This window comes from Marmota marmota, unplaced genomic scaffold (genome assembly GCF_001458135.2).
Source record: "Marmota marmota marmota unplaced genomic scaffold, marMar, whole genome shotgun sequence".
NCBI classification, from domain to species: Eukaryota; Metazoa; Chordata; class Mammalia; order Rodentia; family Sciuridae; genus Marmota; species Marmota marmota.
In genome coordinates, this window is record NW_026000229.1 from 8,152,819 (window position 1) to 8,173,072 (window position 20,254).

General features: G+C 53.8%; 1 protein-coding gene across 1 annotated transcript; it reads left to right on the plus strand.

Moving 5' to 3' along the window:
* The first annotated feature begins 10,929 nt into the window (after positions 1 to 10,929).
* Sema7a (semaphorin 7A (John Milton Hagen blood group)) lies at positions 10,930 to 20,221 on the plus strand. The gene is made up of 13 exons (XM_015480437.2): positions 10,930 to 11,110; positions 11,575 to 11,616; positions 12,273 to 12,365; positions 12,575 to 12,659; positions 12,807 to 12,917; positions 13,456 to 13,595; positions 14,133 to 14,317; positions 15,135 to 15,243; positions 15,334 to 15,532; positions 18,149 to 18,276; positions 18,460 to 18,614; positions 18,811 to 18,872; positions 19,188 to 20,221. Exons 1-13 carry the CDS (start codon positions 10,931 to 10,933, stop codon positions 19,547 to 19,549), a joined length of 1,851 nt encoding a protein of 616 aa, XP_015335923.2. The 5' UTR covers position 10,930; the 3' UTR covers positions 19,550 to 20,221.
* The last annotated feature ends 33 nt before the right edge of the window (positions 20,222 to 20,254 follow it).

Below are 20,254 nucleotides of genomic sequence, written 5' to 3' on the forward strand. Positions count from 1 at the left end.
GGGGATGAGGTCACACCTGGGGCTCCCCAAGCATCAGCATTTCCAGTGGAAATCCTTACCTCCTCAGGGACTTGGGTGTATTCATCACCTTCAAGGTGAACTCCCCCTGCAGAACTGCGGGGGGGGGGTGCAATTCCCAAGGCAAAGGGGGAGTTTCCTAAGCTGGGAAAAATGCTTGGTGATGTCACTGTTTACTAAACTCTATGATCTCTGTGTCCTGGATAGTGAAGAATATGAGAGCAGGGGGTGGGGGGATAGACACTGGCACAGGCCCAAGATGACCCTGGCATGGGCAGAGGGGAGAGGTAGGAGGGCAGGAACCTTGTTCTGGTCCCAGCCTAGCTCTGGCAGTAATTGCTTTGTGACTCTGGGCAGATCATTGCCTGTTTCTGAGTCTCAGTTTCCCCAAATGGCTGAAGAGGTTGGGGGTAGGAGCTTGTTAGTTTCTGAGCCATATGCCTCAGGATTCCTGATTCTCTGAGGTGGGAAGGGCTGGGCAGAGTCTGGTGGCCTAGTCACATTTTTTTTTAAATTTTGAGTGATAGAAACCTCAAGGGAAATCCTTGAGTTTTTTGTTTTATTCTCTTTTTCTCTCATGGGCTGAAAGCTGAGGATCAGTTGGAGGAAGTAACTTCTTGCCTTGTGGCCTCAAGGGTAGATATATTCATTCAGCATATATTTTCTGGGGTGAACTTTCTGCTGGTCTGAGGGCTGGACTTGGGGACCTAGCAATGAGAAACTTGATGAATCGGTGCCCTTGTAAAGGGGGAGACTAGGCAGATAGATCTGTAGTGAGATGGAATGTAGCAGGGCCTGTAATGGTGGGCAGCTATGGGGGCTGAGGAGATGCTTAACCCAATTTGCCTAATAAGAGGACATCCTGGACAAAGTGGCAAGCTGAGATGGCACTAGTAGGAGTTAGCTGGGGGAGAAAAGGGACAGGAAGATTTCAGACCCCAAAATTTGCATCTAGGACCACAGAGATAGTCATATGAGAGCCTCCCAAATGGAGGTGTGGAGTCAGCCTGCGGTGGGACCTGGGGACCAGGAAGGTTACTTACAGGAGGGGTCCTCTGAGCTGGGCCGCTTGTCATTCCATGGCCAGCCCAGCACTGGGGAAGAAGGCTGTATCATTTCAAGAAGTACCTGCCTCTCCAGTGCTGGCAACGCTGTGGCCCATGGTGGCTTCCTGGTGGGAAGCTGGGGCTGGGTGCAGGGACACCAGGGCTTTCCCCATTGACTCCTGGCCGCAGGGGATTCTCCAGGTGAGGAGGCCTGTCCCTCAGCTTTTGTCTCTTTCCACTCTTCCTTTGTAGAGACTGTCCATGCCGGAGGAGCTTCCCACCCACCAGCCAGGTCCTGTTGGGGGGGTGGGGTGAGCAGACACCCTTCCTGTAAAGGGAAATGTAACAAAGGTCGGTGCCTTATGGCCTGGATTGACTAGGGAAGGGCAAGCAGGGGCATCGTCCTCTACCCTCTGGCTTAGGAATTTTGATCCCTTTAGTGGGAATAGATCATTTTGAGTTGGGGGTGGGTCCTGAGCACTTGGAGGGAACAGGGCAAGCTGAGCATCTCTCTTTGAGGAAGGCACAGCCCAGGGGACAGGATCTGACAGCTTGCAGAGGGCCTCAGCTGATATCTGGTCTCCATCTTCAGATCCACATCCCTCATTTCACCCCATGCAAGATGACTGGTTTTGTCACAAGAGGCTGAGCATACTTCCTCAATTTTTCTGGCAGCTCGGGGGCTGAAAGGTTTCCGTTTCTCTTGCTTTCCTTTTTTGGCCAGGCCTGACTGCCCCAGAAGCCTTCCTTCTTTCAGATGTGGGGAGAAGGGGGCCTTTGACCCCTGGCCTTACCAGCTCGCCTGTCCTCAGTGAACCAGGCAGGCCAAGGAGAAAGCCAGAGGTGGAGGACCTGGCCCTGCCTCTTCAGAGGCTTGCTCTTCCCTAGTCAGTCCAGCTAGGTCCAGGCCATAAGGCACCAACCTTATACAGGATGATTCTCCATCCCCTTTCATCAACCAGGCCTTGGCCCTGGCTCTGCCATCTCTCTAGGACAGTGCCCTGCTCTCCTCAAGTCTCCTCTGTACCTCTGTGTCACCATTCTACATAGAACACACAGCCACAGGGCTGCCACTTTCCTCAGTGCCAGATAGTGGCCTAGCCACTCCTATCTCAACTCCATGATTCTTTCCTCGCCACTCCCCGCTTCACTCCTACCTCAGGGGTGCCCCCCTCTGCATTCCATTCATCCTTTTCCTCCTTTCTGTCCTTCAGAATTGAGTCAGTTCTTTTTCAGTTCCTCTGAGGAACCTTCTTGGATGACCTTAGCCCACACAACCTGATAGTACAAAGCTTAGGACGTCAGAAAAGAAATGTCAGATCAGCTGGGTCAACTACACAGTTCTCAAATTAGGAAATTGAAGCCCAGAGATGACAGGGACTGGCCCAAGGACACCCGGCAAAATAGACAGAGCTGGGACCAGGCAGGACTGAGTCCTCTGCCCTGAGCCTGCGCTGGCCCCAGTTCTCGGCTTTTACCCAGTTGTCTATCTGCCCTCCTGCCCTGTCAGGATTGGATCTCCCTGTGCCCATCTCCTCCTCAGCCAGCACAGCTGAGCTCAGACTCTTGCTACCTCAGAGCTGTCCTCACGCAGGAGCCACATCAGCCAGGAATGTCATCTCCCCAGGACCTTAGATTTGGAACAGTTAGATGCACCTCTTCTGGCCTTTCCTTGGGATGGCTAGGCTCAGGTCTCCAGGGCAGGTTGATCCCTGTCACTGCTTGGGCTAATCTGGGTTTAACCATCAGGGCAGTGTGGGATTAGGCTGATCCTGCTGTGCCTCCTGTACCCCCTGCTTCTAATCAGGGCCATGGGCTTTGTGCCAGCACCCTGGGGGACCCCTGATTGTGGAGGGCAGCCAGCTTCTACCCCAATGCCTGCATCTATGTTCAGCTCCTCTGGGGGAGAAGCAGGAGAAGCCCTGGGGTTGCCCTTGGGGAGCCCCTAGGTGCTTAGAGCTGCCTGTGACTTAGTGAGGACCCCTGGGAGGTAATGACTAACCCAGAGGTATAGCCTAGGACCTTGACAAGAGGTGAGAACCGGAAAGGTTGGTGTAGACTGGTACTATCAGGGAAGGTTTCCTGGGGGAGGGGAAGGAGACAGGTTACAGTGAAGGACAGGGACACAGGGGACATGGGAGTCGGAGGGAGCCATTTGTAGTGGTGTTTGCGTTCTAGCCCAGGCCTCTGGCCCAGCCTATTGAGGAAGGAAGGTCGACAATGGACAGTGAGCACCACCCTATCAGCAGCTAGAAACCCTTCCTGAGATGCCTACTCCTCTGCCATGGGGCCTGGCCCACTCCAGTGAGGCCTTTCCCTACTGTCCCAGCTGCCCCTTCTTGCCAAGCCCTAGAAATGGATGACGATGGAGCCACAGGAGGCCTAGTCCTCACTTGCTCTAGGACCCTGTGGTCCAGGTGAAAATCCCACCAGATAGAGTGATCTGAGAGAAGACAGTGCATGCCAGATGGTGGATGGTGCAAGGTCAGGAGCAGTAAAGGCTGAAGCAGTCTGGAACACTTCCTGGAACACAGGGATTTAAGGTGGAGCTTCCAGGACAGGTGAGATCCATGTGCAGGAGTGAAGGGACAAGGGCAAGCACGAGCAGTGTGCAGATGGGAATGAGCCGTGGCAGAGGTGCACAGAGGTGAGGTGGCTTTGATGGCCCTGCCCTGAGGAGTCAGTCCCTATTGGGAAGCACAGTGGGAGCCCTGGTGGATTCTTGAGCTGAGGAGCTGGGGGTGGAGGCTAATGTTTTGGCCAGCGCTGGCGGGGTGGAAACCTGTGTAGGCATGCAGTAAATAAGGACTGGTCAGCACGCCCTGCCCTTCACCATGCTCATCTCCAGACCAAACTATATTTTTCTGTTGGGAGCAAAGATCTCAGGAGGCTTATCTTCCCAATTATTCATTTTGGTCAGTACTCAGGGCTAGAACCCATGCTGCACCCCCAGATTCCTGTTCTCTGTGGGCTTGCATACTCATGCTTGCTTATACATACTCCGGGATGTCATAGGTGGAGGTCATGTAGCCAAGTAACCTCTGGAAGGCCCTGTTCCTGGAGTACAGTGTTACAAGCACTGATTCTACAGTCAGTCTGCCTGAATGTCGACCTCTGTTCCCCCACTTATTAGCTGTGTGGTCCTGGGTAAATTACTCAACTTCTCTGTGCCTCACTGTCCTTATCTCTCAAATGAGGATAATAACAGACATACCTCATACAATGAATGATTAAAAGAATTAATACATCTAAAAATCACTTGGAGTAGTGCCTGGCACATAATAAATGCTTTGAAGGAGTTGGGGCAGGGGTATCTTTGCTATCATCATCAAAATCAACATCCTCTTTCCCTCTGGTGTCTTTGGTTTCTGGTGGAATGCAGTCCTGGCAGTCAGGCCCCTGTAGCTCCCTGTCATGGGCTGTGCTGGCTGTCTGCCCTTGTACTGTCTCCCCTGCTGGTCCAGGCCCCGGCCAGGGCTGAGGAACCTTCTGTTTCACAACAGTCTCCACCTGCCTACCTCCCTTTACTTGGGGTGCTATTTTCTTCTTCTACCCTCTCCCTGACCCCTGCCCTGTCTCTGGGCCCAAGGGCAGGCCCTGCACCTCTGCCTGTTCCTCTGCTTTGAAGGAGCCACCAGCTGACCTTGGCTTCACTGGGGCTTTTGGAACCTGCTGGGCTAAAGAACAGGTGGAAGTTAGACAGGACATGGTGTTTGTCCTGGGCTTCCTGCTTTCCCTGGGCTTGAGCTCAGAGCCTCCTACTCCAGCGGAGCTCAGTGACAGCCTTCACTCCCTTTCAGTTCGTCTCCCCTAAAGCTTCCTTTTCACATGGCCCATTATTCCCAAGATTTTGCCCCACCTAGACTCCCAGTAGCCAAGCCTGGTCCTCTGAGCACAGGGATGCAATGCAGAGAGCACCAGCCCTTAGAGACTTGGAGGGATCTTGGTTTTCCTGTCTGTAAAATGGGGATGCAAACCATTGTCCTGTCTTCTTTGCTGGGTGGTTGGGGGATTTGGTGGGCTAGTTATTGAGGCAGATGAAGTCATTACCTACTGTCTCCACTTCCACAAAGTGCACTCTGACTTCTCAAGCTTTCACAGGCCGGGTTTCCCAAAATGACCCATGAACTTCACCCTGTTTCGTGATTTGTTCCAAAAATCATCGTGGGTCATAAAACTCAGATCTTAACAAGGTCAACTCCCCCAACCCCATCCACAAAAGGGACCCAACTGAGGAAGGCCAGCCCCTGCTCATAGTCACAGCCACCCAGATGCTGAAGTGAATATGAGTCTTTTTGGAGCCAAGGCTGAGCCACAGGTCAAGTGCACTCCCCTCCCACCCACCACTGACCTTGGTGGACGGTGGATGCTCCCACTGCAGCCCAGCACATAGCTCGATGTTCCCCTGCTGATAAAGACGGGTGGACCCCTCCTTCCTCTGGGAACTGAGTACCACCTCGAGGCCTTGCCACCAGCACAGATGTTCTGTCCTTACCAGGCATCTGTTGGAACCTGACTCTGCCTCAGTGTTGCCAGGACCCTAATAACGACCATGACCTTTGCTTAGCACCAGGCCAGCACCACCCTGGAAAACAAGGCTTCTCACACCTTCTTTCCTGGCCATATTGGAAGAGGTAGCGTCATGGAATATTTGTTCCTGTGCACCCGCTGCCAGCAGAAGGGTTTTTCTTCACCCCCTGACACAGCACCTGCAGTTCCACCATTAGTCATGCCTTTGGGTTTAAGACTTTGATTGCTAAAGACCCCCTGGGAGATCAGGGCCCCACCTGGAAGGTGGGTGGGCGGGTGATTCCCTTTAGTTGTCAGGTTAGTGACTTGGCGCCTAGTGAACAAGGAAGAGAAGGGTAGGGAGAGGGATGACGCAGGGAAGTAGAGAGAAAGAGACTGAGTAAGACAGCTTTTTTTGAAAATCAGAGGCTCTCAAGAAGTCTAGGACGTGTGACTGGAGAGATACAGCGAGGTAATGATTCCAGAATCCTCAGTCTCCCTTGCTGTGTGTTGTTGGGCCAGTGGCAGAGCCTCTCTGGCCTCTGGAGTGCCCTCAGCTCAGTGACTGTTTGGATTCCCTCCTTTCCACCTTGACCTGAAGGGTGTGGTATTCCTGAGGGTGGAGAAGCTGCAGACTAATTCCTGGGATCCATGTGGCCCATAACTCTTCTCTCTGGCCACGCCAGGGTGTAAGGGGGCCCAGCAATGCAAGATGGAAAAACTGTGGGTGGGTGGCTGGGTTCCCGACCTGAAGTGGCCTGGCTCCTGCTCCTTGGTTGTCTGACTCAAGTGTTTCCTGCTGGGATGCCCACATTCCTGCCATTCTGTCTGCCCACTTTTAAAGGGCTTCTTGAGGTGAGCATTCAAGGTTCACTGGGTTGGTGGGTCGTGTTGGAAGACTCTCCCTGCCAGACTAGACCAGCCCTTGATGCCTCTTTTGTGGACAGCAACCCCTCTCTGCCCTCCTCTTAGGATGCCTTCCTGTTTTACAAGCAATGAGGACAGTGGGGACCAGGGTGAATACAAAGAATGATGTCCCTCCAGGCAGACCTGTTTTGTCCCCACCCTGCGGGGTCTGCAGCCAATTTGCTAGTCAGTCCATTACTGAGACAGTGGGGTGTGGTAAGAGGAATCAGGGCTGATTGTTGTGTGTGTGTGTGTGTGTGTGTGTGTGTGTTACTGGGCATTGAACCCAGGGATACTCTACCCCTAGAGCTACATCCCCAGCCCTTTTTATTTTTTGAGATATGGTCTAACTAAGTTGCCGAGGCTGGCCTTGAACCTATGATCCTCCTGAGCTGCTGAGGTTATAGGTGTGCACCATGGTGCCTTGCCCGGCCCAATTCTTTTCAGCGGGATCAGAGCCCTCCACCTGGGGGCTGTATCTATGTAAGACCACCTCCCACTTGACCCTTATTATATCTGTCCGGAGCTGGAGCTGGGCCTTGTAGGCCCTGCCATTTTGAGGTGGTGCGGACTCAGGAGACATGGGGCCTGGCTAGGTTTAGGGCATCCTGAGTGTCCTCTTTATTAGTCTAGCAGAGCAAGGATTGGCTCGGAATCACATGGAGTGGGGGTGGGTTTTCTTGTGCCCAGCCTGCCTTTGGGCCATGTCCTCCCCATGTGCCCCTAGCCCCCTCCTCTGCCTGAACCCCTGGTTATTCTGGGAGCTTTTAGCTACCACTTAGTCAGCCACTAATGCGTCAGGCCGGGGAGTGAGGGGGGAGACACGGTGCCAGACGGTGCTCCTTTTAGACACAGGATGGGAAGCAGGGGGAGCCAGGAGGTGGGGGGATGCCAGAGGAAGGGGAGGCATTCCCACTCCTGGCCCTGCTCCTCAGGAGAAGGCAGCAGGGGAGACTGATGGACAGTGGGTCAGTGTGTCCTTGGGCTGTCTGCTTCTCCCCTCCCCCATCACACAGGGCCCACCTTCCCGATTCTTCTCTCATTAGAACTCTGCTAGGCTGTAGCACGTGTCCTCTGTCTCTGTACCTACCATACTGTCAGCTTCTCCACCTTTGCTTAGGCTGTTTGTCCTGCCTGGGGTCCCTCCCCTCACCCTGCTTTCTGGCCCATCTAGCTTTTATTTGCCTCCCCATCCCTTTGGGTTCATAAGCCAGCAAAAAATAAATTCTTTAATGATGTGATACTTCCTCCCTTGGCCTGGGCCTGTTTAAGGCAGTCCCCAGCCTTGCTCAGACCCTGCCTGGGCAGAAACCTGAAGTCTGTCCCCTCCCCTGGCCAAGCTCTCTCGTGTTGATCCAGCCGGGCCACAGATCCTGGCCATGATGGCTTGGTGCTGCCTTCACTTCCAGGCAGCCCTCCTGCCCCTGAGCCCCCAGCCCCCTCTCCTGCCGACCTGAACAAAGCTTCCTTTCATGTATTCATTGAGCTGCCGCTCTGACACTTCCCCAGCACAATCAGGCCCTTTGAGGGCCTCGGGCAGTGCAGGAGCCCGGGCTGGAGCTGTGGTGGAGATTGGGCCAAGGTCTTGTCCTGGGGCCGAGCTGGTGCCATCCCCCCACCCCATTCCATACACATCACCAGGCACAGAGCCAGGAGAGGCAGGAACCTGGGGGTCACAGGAGGCAGTGATCCTGGGGTCCAGTTTGTTCTTCTGCAAAATGGGATGAACAGACCTTGTCTTCCCTTACTGTAGCCATTACAGCCAGCGTTTGAGGGGAATAGGCTTGCAGACCCACACAGGACAGTCCTGGTCCCACCACCATCACCCTCACCCAGCAGCCGGCAGCCTTCTCCCTCCCTTGATGTCGTCAGCATATACTTCATGAGCAGCCCTGGACTCTCTTCTGAGGCTGTTTGGCTTAGAGGGCCAAACAGCCTCAGAAGCTGTAGAAGCTTCCTGTTGTACAGCTGTCTCACCCTCAGCCTGGATTCCCAGAGCAGGGCCAATTCTCCCCTTCAGTCCTGCCCTCCAGGCCGTGCCTCACTTATCAGGCTTGACTCCCCAGAGCAGGCTCAGGACTGCTCTCCTCCCTTTGATAACCTTGAAACCCTCAGACAAGGGCTCTCACCAGGGTCCCCTCTGGTGTCTCTTCCCATATGAGTAGAGCTATGGTTGTACATTGGCCTTGCCTGTCCCTCCAAGATCTGGGGCTATGGCCCTGGGGCTTGTGTGGGACTAAGGGACTGGTGGAGTTGGCCAGTGCAGCCTGAGGACTAAGACTTCTTTCCCTTGTCCCACAGTGCTATTTCTCATACCCCAACCCAACATCTCCAGATGCAGTATGTATGTTTTCCTGGCTGCTGGGCTGGCTGTGGAGGCAGCGGGAAGGGAGGTGGGGCTGCAGACTGTCTGAATCCCGGGCTGGCTGGCCCATGGGGACTCTGGCAGCTAGCTCAGGCTGCAGGTGAAAGGGGAGCTGTGGATCTGACTCAGGAAGGCCACGTGCCTGTGGGCCGCCGACCCCAGAATTCCAATTTTACCCCAGCTAGAATTAAGTCAGAGCAGGGCAGAGCCGGGCAGAGCCGAGATCTGCCAACATCCTATGCTCACTCCAAGCCAGCAGCACAGATCTGGGCTCTCAGCCCCTGCCTTACGCATCTGGGGCTGATGGGGGTAGCGTTGGGGTCCAAGAGTGCTGATTCCTCTGAGCTTTTGGGTCAAGCTATTGGTGGAGTGCCCCAGGAGGGCCAGGCCAACCAGAGAGCAGTGAATTTGGCACATCTCTGTGGCCAACCATGCTGACATTCCCTTGAATGCTCCTGAGAACTGTTACTGTCTGGGTGAACCAATCTGTCCAGCTTGCTAGCGTGATCTTGGCGAGGCTTATACCCCAGGGCTTGTATCTCAGTTTCCTCCCTTGTACAGTGAGCCAAGCCACAGCAAAGGTACCAAATAAGAAAACATCCACTTCCATGGATGACTTGGCCACACAGCGATACGTATTTCTAAGGAAAGAAAATGAAGGTATAGGTCGTTCAAGTATGAGGTCCAGCTGCTTCTTGCCCCTGTTGAATGGAGGATCAGTAGGAATGGCCCAAATGGCAGCAAGAGGGATTGGGGGCAGACTTGAGGAAATGGCAGTTTTTCTCTGTCTGGGCTGCAGCTTGTCCTACTTGGGTGTCACTGCCAAACTGGCTGTCCCAGAGTTGGTTGCAGCTGAAAAAACAGTGGTCAGACCAAGTTCCTGGGTGAGGCCCGAGGCTGAGCAGAGGTGGGAAGATGCTGGCAGTATATGATTGCTGAGGGCACAGCCACAGACTATCCCATCCCTGTAATTTAGTCTTGCAAACAGGACAACCTCAGCAATGTCACCGGAGATGAGACAGCCTCTCCCTAGAGGCGGCGGCTGCAGCTTTTTTTTTTTGGGCAAAATTGTCCTGGTCAGCTCTTCTATTGAAAGCCCAGCCTATTCTCTGTGAAGGTCCTCCTGTCCCAGAGTTGCTGGAGAGGGAGAACTGATCCTTATCCCCAGGAGATCTGGCATCTCAGTAGGTGAAGCCAGGCTCCAGTGGGTGGTGCTACAGAATGGTGCAGGGGACAGAAGCACAGGCCCTGGTTCAGAGGCTGCTACTCATCAGCCCCAAGGGGGCTGCCCGTCCCTTGACCTCTGTTTACCCAGCCTCGAAATGGAAGGGAGTGGGTGTTATGATTCCCTTTAGTTCTGATCTAGTGTCCACTAAGGGGTGGATGTTATGATTCCCTTCAGTTCTGATCTAGTGTCCACTAAGGGGCGGCTGGACGGGGTTGGACAGAACTTCCTCAAGGAGAGCTTAGGGGGGCTGGGGATGTGGCTCAAGCGGTAGCACACTCGTCTGGCATGCGTGCGGCCTGGGTTCGATCCTCAGCACCACATACAAACAAAGATGATGTGTCCGCCGAAAACTAAAAAAAATAAATAAATGTTAAAATTAAAAAAAAAAAAAAAAAGGAGAGCTTAGGGTTCTGAACAAAGGGATTCTGGGAAAATATGAACTCTAAGGGGTATGCTTAGAGTCCCTGCTGTTTGTTCTGTCTTGTGGCAGCAGAGCTGATGAGCACTGGTCCTCCTGCCCCAGCCCAGCCCCTCAGGAGTGCGCATGTATTTGGGGGATGGGGTCTGTTCTCCCCAGACATTCCCCAAGCCCTCCCCCACTCTGAGGTCACATATAAAGTGGAGAGAGAAGCTGTCCTCCTAGGGGAGTGGCTATGGCTCTGGGGGAGGACAGCCAGTTGCTGGACCCTACTAAGGGACTCATTATTTCTCCTGTTCATGGCTCTCTGAGTTCCTGTGCTACCCCATCCCAGACCTTGTCTCTGAGGCCTCAAGTGCCTTGAGCACCAGACATCAGTTGCCACAAAGTGCTGGTGTGCCAGGGGCAGGTCGGGGTCCTTTTGCTAAAGCCCAGCCTTAATGTTTCTATCCATTGCCTCCTTCTCAGGCCGTGCAGGGCAGGACCGAGTGGAGTTTGGCCAGACTGAGCCCCACACCGTGCTTTTTCATGAGCCAGGCAGCTCCTCCGTGTGGGTCGGTGGTCGAGGCAAGGTCTACCTCTTTGACTTCCCCGAGGGCAAGAACGCCTCTATACAAATGGTGAGCCTGGACCCCGCTCTTTTCCTTTCCTTTTCCCTCCCATACTACCTCTTCTCTCCCTCTGACCCTGGTGAGGAGCCTCAGGGAATGAAAGCTTGGATCTTTCACTTCCATATCCACAAATGGTTTCTGGGAGAGGCTCCCTAAAGTTGGTCCAGTTTGGTGTAGGGAACTAACATAACTTGCCATGTGGGTAGCACTGATCCGGAAGGCTGGGACAGGAAGTTAGGCTCCAGAACCCATGACCCATCTCCTGAGGTCTTGGCTTTGGGCTCCTAGTATCAGACTAAACAGCTGTGTAATCTTGGGAAATCTACTTACCCTCTCCAAGCCTGGGTTGTGCGTCTTATCTAGAAGATGAGAATAGTGGTCACTTCGTCTAGGGCTTGTCCTGAGGCTGCAGGATAGTATTTCAGGGCATGTTACCACTGGCAGAGTGAGCTAATGCTTCTTCCCTTCCCCAGGTGAACATCGGCTCCACAAAAGGCTCCTGCCTGGACAGGCAGGTGAGTGTGTGTGTGTGGCACTTGGGTGGCCAGCCCCCTTGGAGATAAGGGAGGAAACCTTGAGAATCTGAGGCAGGCCAGGAGTGGTAGTATATGCCCGTAATCCCAGTGACTCAGGAACCAGCTTCAGCAGTTTAGCGAGGCTCTAAGCAATTTAGCAAGACCCTGTCTCAAAATAAAAATTTGGGGCTGGGGATATAGTTCAGTGGTTAAGTGACTCTGAGCTCAGTCTCTGGTATAAAAAAACAAAAACACAACAAACAAATCACAAATATATATTCAAAATAAAAATGCCTAGGGAGCTATAGCTCAGTGGTAAAGTGCCTCTGGGTTAATCCCCTAGTAGCCCCCGCCCCATGCACAAACATGAAAGAAGAAAAAAAGAAGAGGTTCTGAGGAAGGAAGCATGATTCTCCCCAGGCTGAAGGGGGAGGTGTGGGACTATCCTAGGGGCCCCAGTCTGAGCAGGAGACATTATCCCTCTCTGGAGGCCTCTGTTCTTGGTGGAGGCAGTGGGAGTGGAGTCAGCTGGACTGTCCTGGGAGGCTGCCACCTTCGCTGAGCCACTTCTAATGTCTTCTTTCCAAGACTGAGGGTCCTACTGCCAGGGCCTTCCACCAACCCAACTTCTTTTCCTGTCTTTCTTCCTGGAATAGGACTGTGACAACTATATCACGCTCCTGGAGAGGCGGAGTGAAGGGTTGCTGGTCTGCGGCACCAATGCCCGCCGCCCCAGCTGCTGGAACCTGGTGAGAACCTCTGTCCACCATGCCTGAGCTCCCTCTTTCTGGGTGGGCTTTAGCCCCTTATGGCAGGAAGGAGATGGGGAACCTTGAGGTTGGGCTTACCCAAGAGTGGAGTCCCCGTGAGGGAGAGCCTTCTGGTCAAGAATCAAGACCTCATGGGGGGTAGTGGCTATGAGATCATGCAGCCATCTAACCCCCTTGGTGTACCCCAGGTGAATGGCACTGTGGTGCCACTTGGTGAGATGAGAGGCTATGCCCCCTTCAGCCCGGATGAGAACTCCCTTGTACTGTTTGAAGGTGAGGCAGCGCTGCTGCGGGGGCCCTTGGAGGATGCTGCTACACCAGGCCAGGGGAGGGATGGTCAGCTCCTTGTCCATTGGCCTGGGCCCTAGGGGAAGGACGTAAGGAGGTGCCCTTACCAACACCCCCCACCACTGTCCCTAGGGGACGAGGTGTACTCCACAATTCGGAAGCAGGAATACAACGGGAAGATCCCTCGCTTTCGTCGCATCCGGGGCGAGAGTGAACTATATACCAGTGATACCGTCATGCAAAGTGAGTGGGACTGCAGCTGGGCCATGCTGGACCAGGGGATGTGTATGCCCAGATCTCCCAATGGGCCATTCAGAAAAGCAGGGTCTTGGCGGAGGCCTGCGCAGCCCGTGCCAAGGAGTTTGGGCTGTGAAAGCAGAGGCAGGGTGGGCCTACACACCCTGGGAGCAAACACAGAGGAAGCCCAGACCAAAGTTCATCCCTCTACTGAGCTCCTAGGGGGGCCACCCCTCTCCTTATTAAGGCTCTGCCAATTAGGCAGAAGTGACCTGGGAGTCCCCAGGGACTTTCCCCCAGTCCCCAGGCATGAAGTCATTGCTCCTGGGCCGATGACATCTTATTGTAGGAGGAGGGCAAAACAGGTGTGGAGTGGTGCTGCAGAGTCTAGGGCCTCTTGGGGTGTTGGACTTTGTGTTCTGAGTTTATTCCAGGTATAATTTGCCCTGGGCTTGTGTAGACCCTGGGAAAGCGTGGCAGGGTTGGTGTGGGTCCCTCATGCAGGCTCCCCAGCCTCACACCTGTTCACCTGTGTCCCTGGCAGACCCGCAATTCATCAAGGCTACCATCGTGCACCAAGACCAAGCCTACGATGACAAGATCTACTACTTCTTCCGGGAAGACAATCCTGACAAGAATCCCGAGGCACCTCTTAACGTATCCCGTGTAGCCCAGCTGTGCAGGGTGAGTGGGTGTGTGAGGGGGGATGAGTAGGTGAGTATGTGTCTACACACAAATAGGAGTGAGTGAGGATGTGCGCGCTTGCGTGAGTCTGTGTGTGGGGCTGTGGGGGCAAATGTGGGTGCACAGATCATCATGCGTCTGAGTGGGTAAAGATGGTTGAGCTCATGTGCATATGTGATGTGCCCGAGTATGTGAGTGACAGTGTGTTGATGAGTGTGTTTTGCTTATATGAATAAGCTGTGCCCTGTGTGTGTGGGGGGGGGGTCAGATGTGTGTCTGAGCCTGTGTGTTGTGTGGGGACCGAGCACTCTCAGCATCAGGACCTCACTGTGTGCCCTGTGCCTTTGGTCAACCAGGCCTATGACTGGAGCCTGACCTGAAAACCTGCCTATGCTCTCCCTGGAAAATTCTGACCCCTTTACAGCTTGTCCTTCTCCTCCATAGCCCTAAGGCTGACATTCCTCATAGCAGATGCCTCGGGTGTGTGGGGCAGCCAGGCAAATTCTGAGAAATCACCTCTTTCCTCTGCCCTTCTAGGGAGACCAAGGTGGTGAAAGTTCACTGTCAGTCTCCAAGTGGAATACCTTCCTGAAAGCCATGCTTGTGTGCAGCGATGCTGCCACCAACAAGAACTTTAACCGATTGCAAGATGTCTTCCTTCTCCCTGACCCCAGTGGCCAGTGGAGGGACACCAGAGTCTATGGAGTTTTCTCCAATCCCTGGTAAGAGACCTTCATCCTGGGACTGAGGCTGGCATTAGATATGTCCAATAGGGATCTTAGTGTTGGGCCCTGCTGATGTGGCCTGAGCAGGGATCACAAGCTCAATGACAGGGCGACTGCTGGGTGTGGGGTAGGAGTAGGCAGTGTAAACGTGTGTACTGTTGGTCGTGATCATGTACACATGGTGTGTGGTCATGCATCATATGCACACTCATGCCTGTGTGTCTTACCATGTGTATGCTCAGAGCCCTGGGAAAGGCTGCTGAGGCCTCTCCTGGGGTGCTGGGTGCTATCACACCTGCTCATGCATCGCCTGCGCCTGATAATTCACACTTCTTAATCGCTCTCATTGATGGAAAACAAGGCAGACAAAAGTGCTGGGGAGCTAAGACCCTGCTCTGTGGTTCCCTGTGTGGTGGAGCCACCACCTGGGGAGGGATAGGGGTCTTGCTTCCTGGAACATCAACACTCTGCATCCTGTGCCCAGGGAGTCTAGAGAAGAGAGTCACCCAGCTCATGTTGGGATTCCTCCTGCCTTGACATTGGGTAGAGGTGGCCTCTGAATTCAGTGATACTGTAGCGCAGAGCATAAGGTTGTGGTTTTAGATGTCAGGGGAGAAAAATTAGGTTGAACTTCTCTCCCTCCTGCCTTTCTCCATTGGTGTTTGGTGATGCTGTGAGTTTGGCTCCAAAGATAGTCCTGGCTCACAGACCAGGGAACTGTGGATATGGCCCACCTTCGAATGTGGCTGGTCTGGATGAGTGGGGTTGGGTGGGTCCTGGGCCCCCTATTGAGGTGGTCTCTGTGTCCCTGCAGGAACTACTCTGCTGTTTGTGTGTATTCCCTCGGTGACATTGACAAGGTCTTCCGCACTTCCTCACTTAAGGGCTACCACATGGGCCTTCCCAACCCTCGGCCTGGCAAGGTGAGCCGTAATACCAGCTGTGACCCAGGTCCCAGCCCTCTCCTAAGTCCCCTCCCAGCCATCTGACTGACCCAGGCTTGCTTTCCTTAGTGTCTCCCAGACCAGCAGCCGATACCCACAGAGACCTTCCAGGTGGCTGACAGTCACCCTGAAGTGGCGCAGAGGGTGGAGCCCATGGGGCCACTGAAGACACCACTATTCCACTCTAAGTACCACTACCAGAAAGTGGCTGTCCACCGCATGCAAGCCAGCCATGGGGAGACCTTCCATGTGCTTTACTTAACCACAGGTGAGGGGCTACCCTGGGACCCCCTGGTTTGCTTTGTAAAAATGGATGTGAATGGTATAAAGAAGAACATAGGTAACATTTGGATGGCTATTCATATGTGGAAGGAAGAATTGATTGGCTGTAGCTTTCAGAGATTAGTGCATGGGGTTGGGGAAGATCAGGAAAGTGCGGAGGGCTTCCTAGAAGAGGCAAGGCAGAGGGAAAAGTAGGAGACATCTAGGATGAGAGAAGGGCACACAGAATTTGGGTAGAAATGTGACAAGTCTGAATGAAGCCCAGTATAGCTTTGGTTCAGATGTTTGTCTCAGGGAATAAGATGGTGAAAAGAGATGTGGAAAGTCAGGAGGAGGGGCCTGGGAACTGAGCTTCCTGAGAGTCCCTGCCAGGTAGGATGAGGACCACAGACCCTTTCCCTGACTTGGGGATTGTGTGGATGAGACAATACATTCGAGAACATGAGGAAGGAGTTCTAGACGGGAGAGCCATGACAAAGCCTCACAGAGGACTGGAGTAACCTCTCCTCTTCCCTGGAGGCCTTCCTGGGAGAAGTTGGGTGGAATGCCCTGGGAGATGGTTCTGCATTCTGGAAAGCTGCTGGGCATGGAGGAATCAGCCCTGAACTGGGTTTGTGGCAGCTTCCTGGTCTCAGACTGTGGGCCAGGATGGATCCTGGGAGTGGGCTTGGAGGCCAGTGTGGGCCAGGGCTGCAGGCTTTCCTCAGACTAGAAAGGACCCTAGCACCTCTGGGGCCACCCATTTAGGTCCCAGACACCCACCCTCAATGATTCACAATCCCCCATGTGACTTTCTGCTGCTGTTTCACCTTGGGGCTATCTGGGCTGTGGTGGCCTGATTGGAAGCGAAAGTCCAGGGCCATTGTTTGGCTTCTGGAAGCCTCAAGGAGAAGAATTTCCCATGGGGCAGGACCTGAGCTCTGGGTCCTGAGATTCCATCCCTTTATCCTTCCATTTATTCTGGCTTCACAGGCTCTTTGTCCTTGCTTTGCCTTCACAGTACATGGCCTAGCTGTTGTGGTTAGCCAGGGGATGGCAGGGCACTGGGAGTAGGGCTGAAGAAGTCACAATACAGGATTGGGAGCAGGAATCAGGACAGGAAAGGCCAGACTTAAGTGGACTTCCTGCACACCTGGGCTGCCAGCACACTCAGGGATTAGGGGAGGTGTCTGGTTCTCCTTGAGGGCCATGTGAGAGGTACTATTTTGGAGCCTGCAGCATTTGGAAATATTGGGGCTAGAACTTTTTGAATGGAGGGAGGTTACTGGGAGAAATTATTGACTCTGTTCCTGAGAAGTTTACCAAGGAGGTGTTCCTGGACCTGTTTAGAAGTAGGCAGAAGGAGGGCTTTGTGTGTGTGTGTGCGTGTGCATGAGAGAGAGAGAGAGAGGGAAAGAGAGAAAGAGAAAGAGAGAAAGAGATAGTGACTGGGCTGGGGGTTTATTAGGTCCAAGGAGCCTCTGGCCAGAACTTAGAGTCTTCAGATGAGAATCACAGAGACCTAGAGAGAAACTGTCCCAGGCAGGCAATCATCTGACTGCTTTTTGGGGGGCAGGTGATGCCCTGGGAAATGGGGAGGGAAGGAGAAAGGGAAGGAGGCTATTCTAGAAACTGGGACAGCAGGTGAGGTGGGATTAGGAAGAACAGGGGTCAGGATGCCCATTAGTCCCCAACAGGTGCCAATGGAGATTGGAGAGAGTATTGGTGTAGCGAGCAGCCTGCTTATGTGACCTTGGGGAGTCCTTATAAGGAATCTAAGGTTCTTTTCAGATCTAAGATTTTGAAAAAATTAAAATATCCCCTAAGACTAAATGCATTGTGGAGTACTGGATTGGATCCTGGAACAAAAGAAGGACATTAGTGGAAAAACCCGTGAAATCCAAATGAAGTCTGCAGTTTAGAGAATAGTAATGCACCAATGTCAATTGCTTAGTTGTGACAAATGTGCCATTGTTATGTAAGGCAGTCACATTAGGGGAAACTGGGGGAAGGCTAGACAGGAACTCTCTGTACTATCTTTGCAACTTTTCTGGAAATCTAGCATTGTTACAAAATAAAAAAAATTATTTAAAGAAAATATATCTTCTAAGAGTCCAGGAGTCAGGGGAATCTTGGAAGAAGCTGAGGGGTAGGGTTCTGACAGGTCAAGGTTCCAGCTTGTTCTCTTCTGATCACCAGCCATGTGACCCTGAAATAGTTGGTTACTTTTCTGAGTTTCTTTCCCTTATCTGTGAAGTGGGAAGAGAATGTCCATCTGGAAGGGTTGTGGAGGGGTGACAGAGGTAATGCATGAGCGTGGGACTCCTGGTTTGCCCTTCATGCTGCAGCCTCGGGCACATTGGGGCTCCTCTTGAAAGAGCGCTAGGCCTCCTGGAATGGCTGCTCAGGACTAGCCTTGGAAACTTCCCGGCTGCCCTTGGGCTTTGCGTTCCTTCCCAGTCACACTCTCCTCACCCCACTCCACCCCAGTCCTGTGACCCTTGCCTGAGTCACAACTTCCTACCCCTCCCCATCCCATCTTTCCCAGTACCCAGCCTCGAGGGAGGCTGCCCAGCTCTGATGTAGGGCCCTTGCCTGCTGACCCTCTGCCCACTGTCCACAGACAGGGGCACCATCCACAAGGTGGTGGAGTCAGGGGAGCGGGAGCACAACCTCGTCTTCAACATCATGGAGATCCAGCCCTTCCGCCGTGCGGCTGCTATCCAGGCCATGTCTCTGGATGCTGACAGGGTGAGCCTCCCCACCCCTGCTCTGGTTCTGTGGGGCTATCCCGACAGCCAGTGTGCATGTGTTTTGCATGTCATTCTAAGATCCTTTGATCCTTAGGGCCTGCCCGGCCACAGGACCCCTTGTCTGGGAGCTTGGGATTCAGCATAGTGGCCCTGTCCTGACCCGGTCTTGTTTTCTTTCCAGCGGAAGCTATATGTGAGTTCCCAGTGGGAGGTGAGCCAAGTGCCCCTGGACCTGTGTGAGGTCTACGGTGGGGGCTGCCATGGATGCCTCATGTCCCGAGACCCCTACTGCGGCTGGGACCAGGATCACTGCGTGTCCATCTACAGCTCCCAACGGTATATTGCTTGGGGTTTCTTGGCCCTGGGAGAAGGTGGACATGGGAGTGGGGGTGGTGTTGAAGGGCTGCAGGAGGTGTTGTTGTGGGGCCATTTTGGCCAGACTCTTCTCTTTGCCAATACTGTGTAAGGAGTGAGGTCAGGCCAGGGGCCTGGCTGCAGCCTCCCATCTGAGCCTCTCTTCTTCCAACTCCAGGTCAGTGCTGCAATCCATGAATCCAATGGAGCCACACAAAGAGTGTCCCAACCCAAAACCAGGTACCTGATCTAGCCCCACAGGCCACAGTTCCATGAGTGAAGTACATCTGTGCCCCTGGTAGCTTTGGTCTGAGGGAGACATGAGTGTGACCTGCAGGCTCCAGGCAGATGGGGCAGGACAGTCTGGCCAAGGGAGCCCTATGCTGCTTTTGAGAGGGATGGAATGAGGATTGTGGGAGAACAGAAGAGAAATCTAGGAACTGGGTCCCATGTTCACTCAGAAGCCTTGCCCCAGAAGCTCAGTCTTCATGGGAGGACACAGCCTCCCTTAGGATCCCTCAACCCCTCCTTACAGCTTCTCCACTGTCTTCCCAGATGAGGCCCCGCTGCAGAAGGTTTCTCTGGCCCGGAACTCTCGCTACTACCTGAGCTGCCCCATGGAGTCCCGCCATGCCACCTACTCATGGCGCCATGAGGAGAACGTGGAACAGAGCTGTGAGCCTGGCCACCAGAGTCCCAACTGCATCTTGTTCATTGAGAACCTCACGGCCCGCCAGTATGGCCATTACCGCTGCGAGGCCCAGGAGGGCTCCTACCTCCGTGAGGCTCAGCACTGGGAGCTGCTGCCTGAGGACCGTGCCCTGGCCGAGCAACTGATGGGCCGTGCCCGTGCCCTGGCCGCCTCCATTTGGCTGGGGATCCTGCCCACGCTTGTTCTTAGCCTCCTGGTTCACTAGTACCTCCAAGGGCTAGAAATGTCCCAGGCTTCTGCAGCCCAGGGACACTGGAAAGGTCTCGCACTCAGAGCCGGCTGGCCCGGAAGCTCCTTGCCTGCTGTTTCTTCCAGGGGGACTGAATAACCCAATAGGGGACCAAAGGCCTGGAGATGTCCAGCCGCAGGCGGCTGCTGGGCCCCAAGTGGGATGGGGGTGGAGGGGGGCCAGAGAATGAAGGCACTAACTGTGAAGTGGGGTGGCAGTGACCCAAGACTTTATCTTCTGGAGAATATTTTTCAAAAACTCCTCACTGTTGACTAAATGCAGCGATGCTCCTGGCTTGAGAGCCTTTGGGCCGGGATGTGGGTTTGGGAAAGGACCTGGATCCCCACCTCTGGACCTTGGGGCTGAGGCCTGAGTCCTTCTGGACTCTGTACCCAATTGCAGTCTTCCTCACCTCCTTCCTCCATGTCTGGATGGCTAGTGTCCCTACATACCCAGGGCTGCCCTGCCAGGCCCCGCCCTCTGCAGCTCCGTCACAGTCTGGGTCCCACTGAACAGTCGCCTTGCATGTTTATTGAAGGATGTTTGCTTTCCGGACGGAAGGACGGAAAAAGCTCTATTTTTATGTTAGGCTTATTTCATGTATAGCTACTTCTGACTGCATCTGTATGAAAATACCAAAACTACATGCTGGGGAGGGGGGAGAGGGAGGGGCAGGGAAGG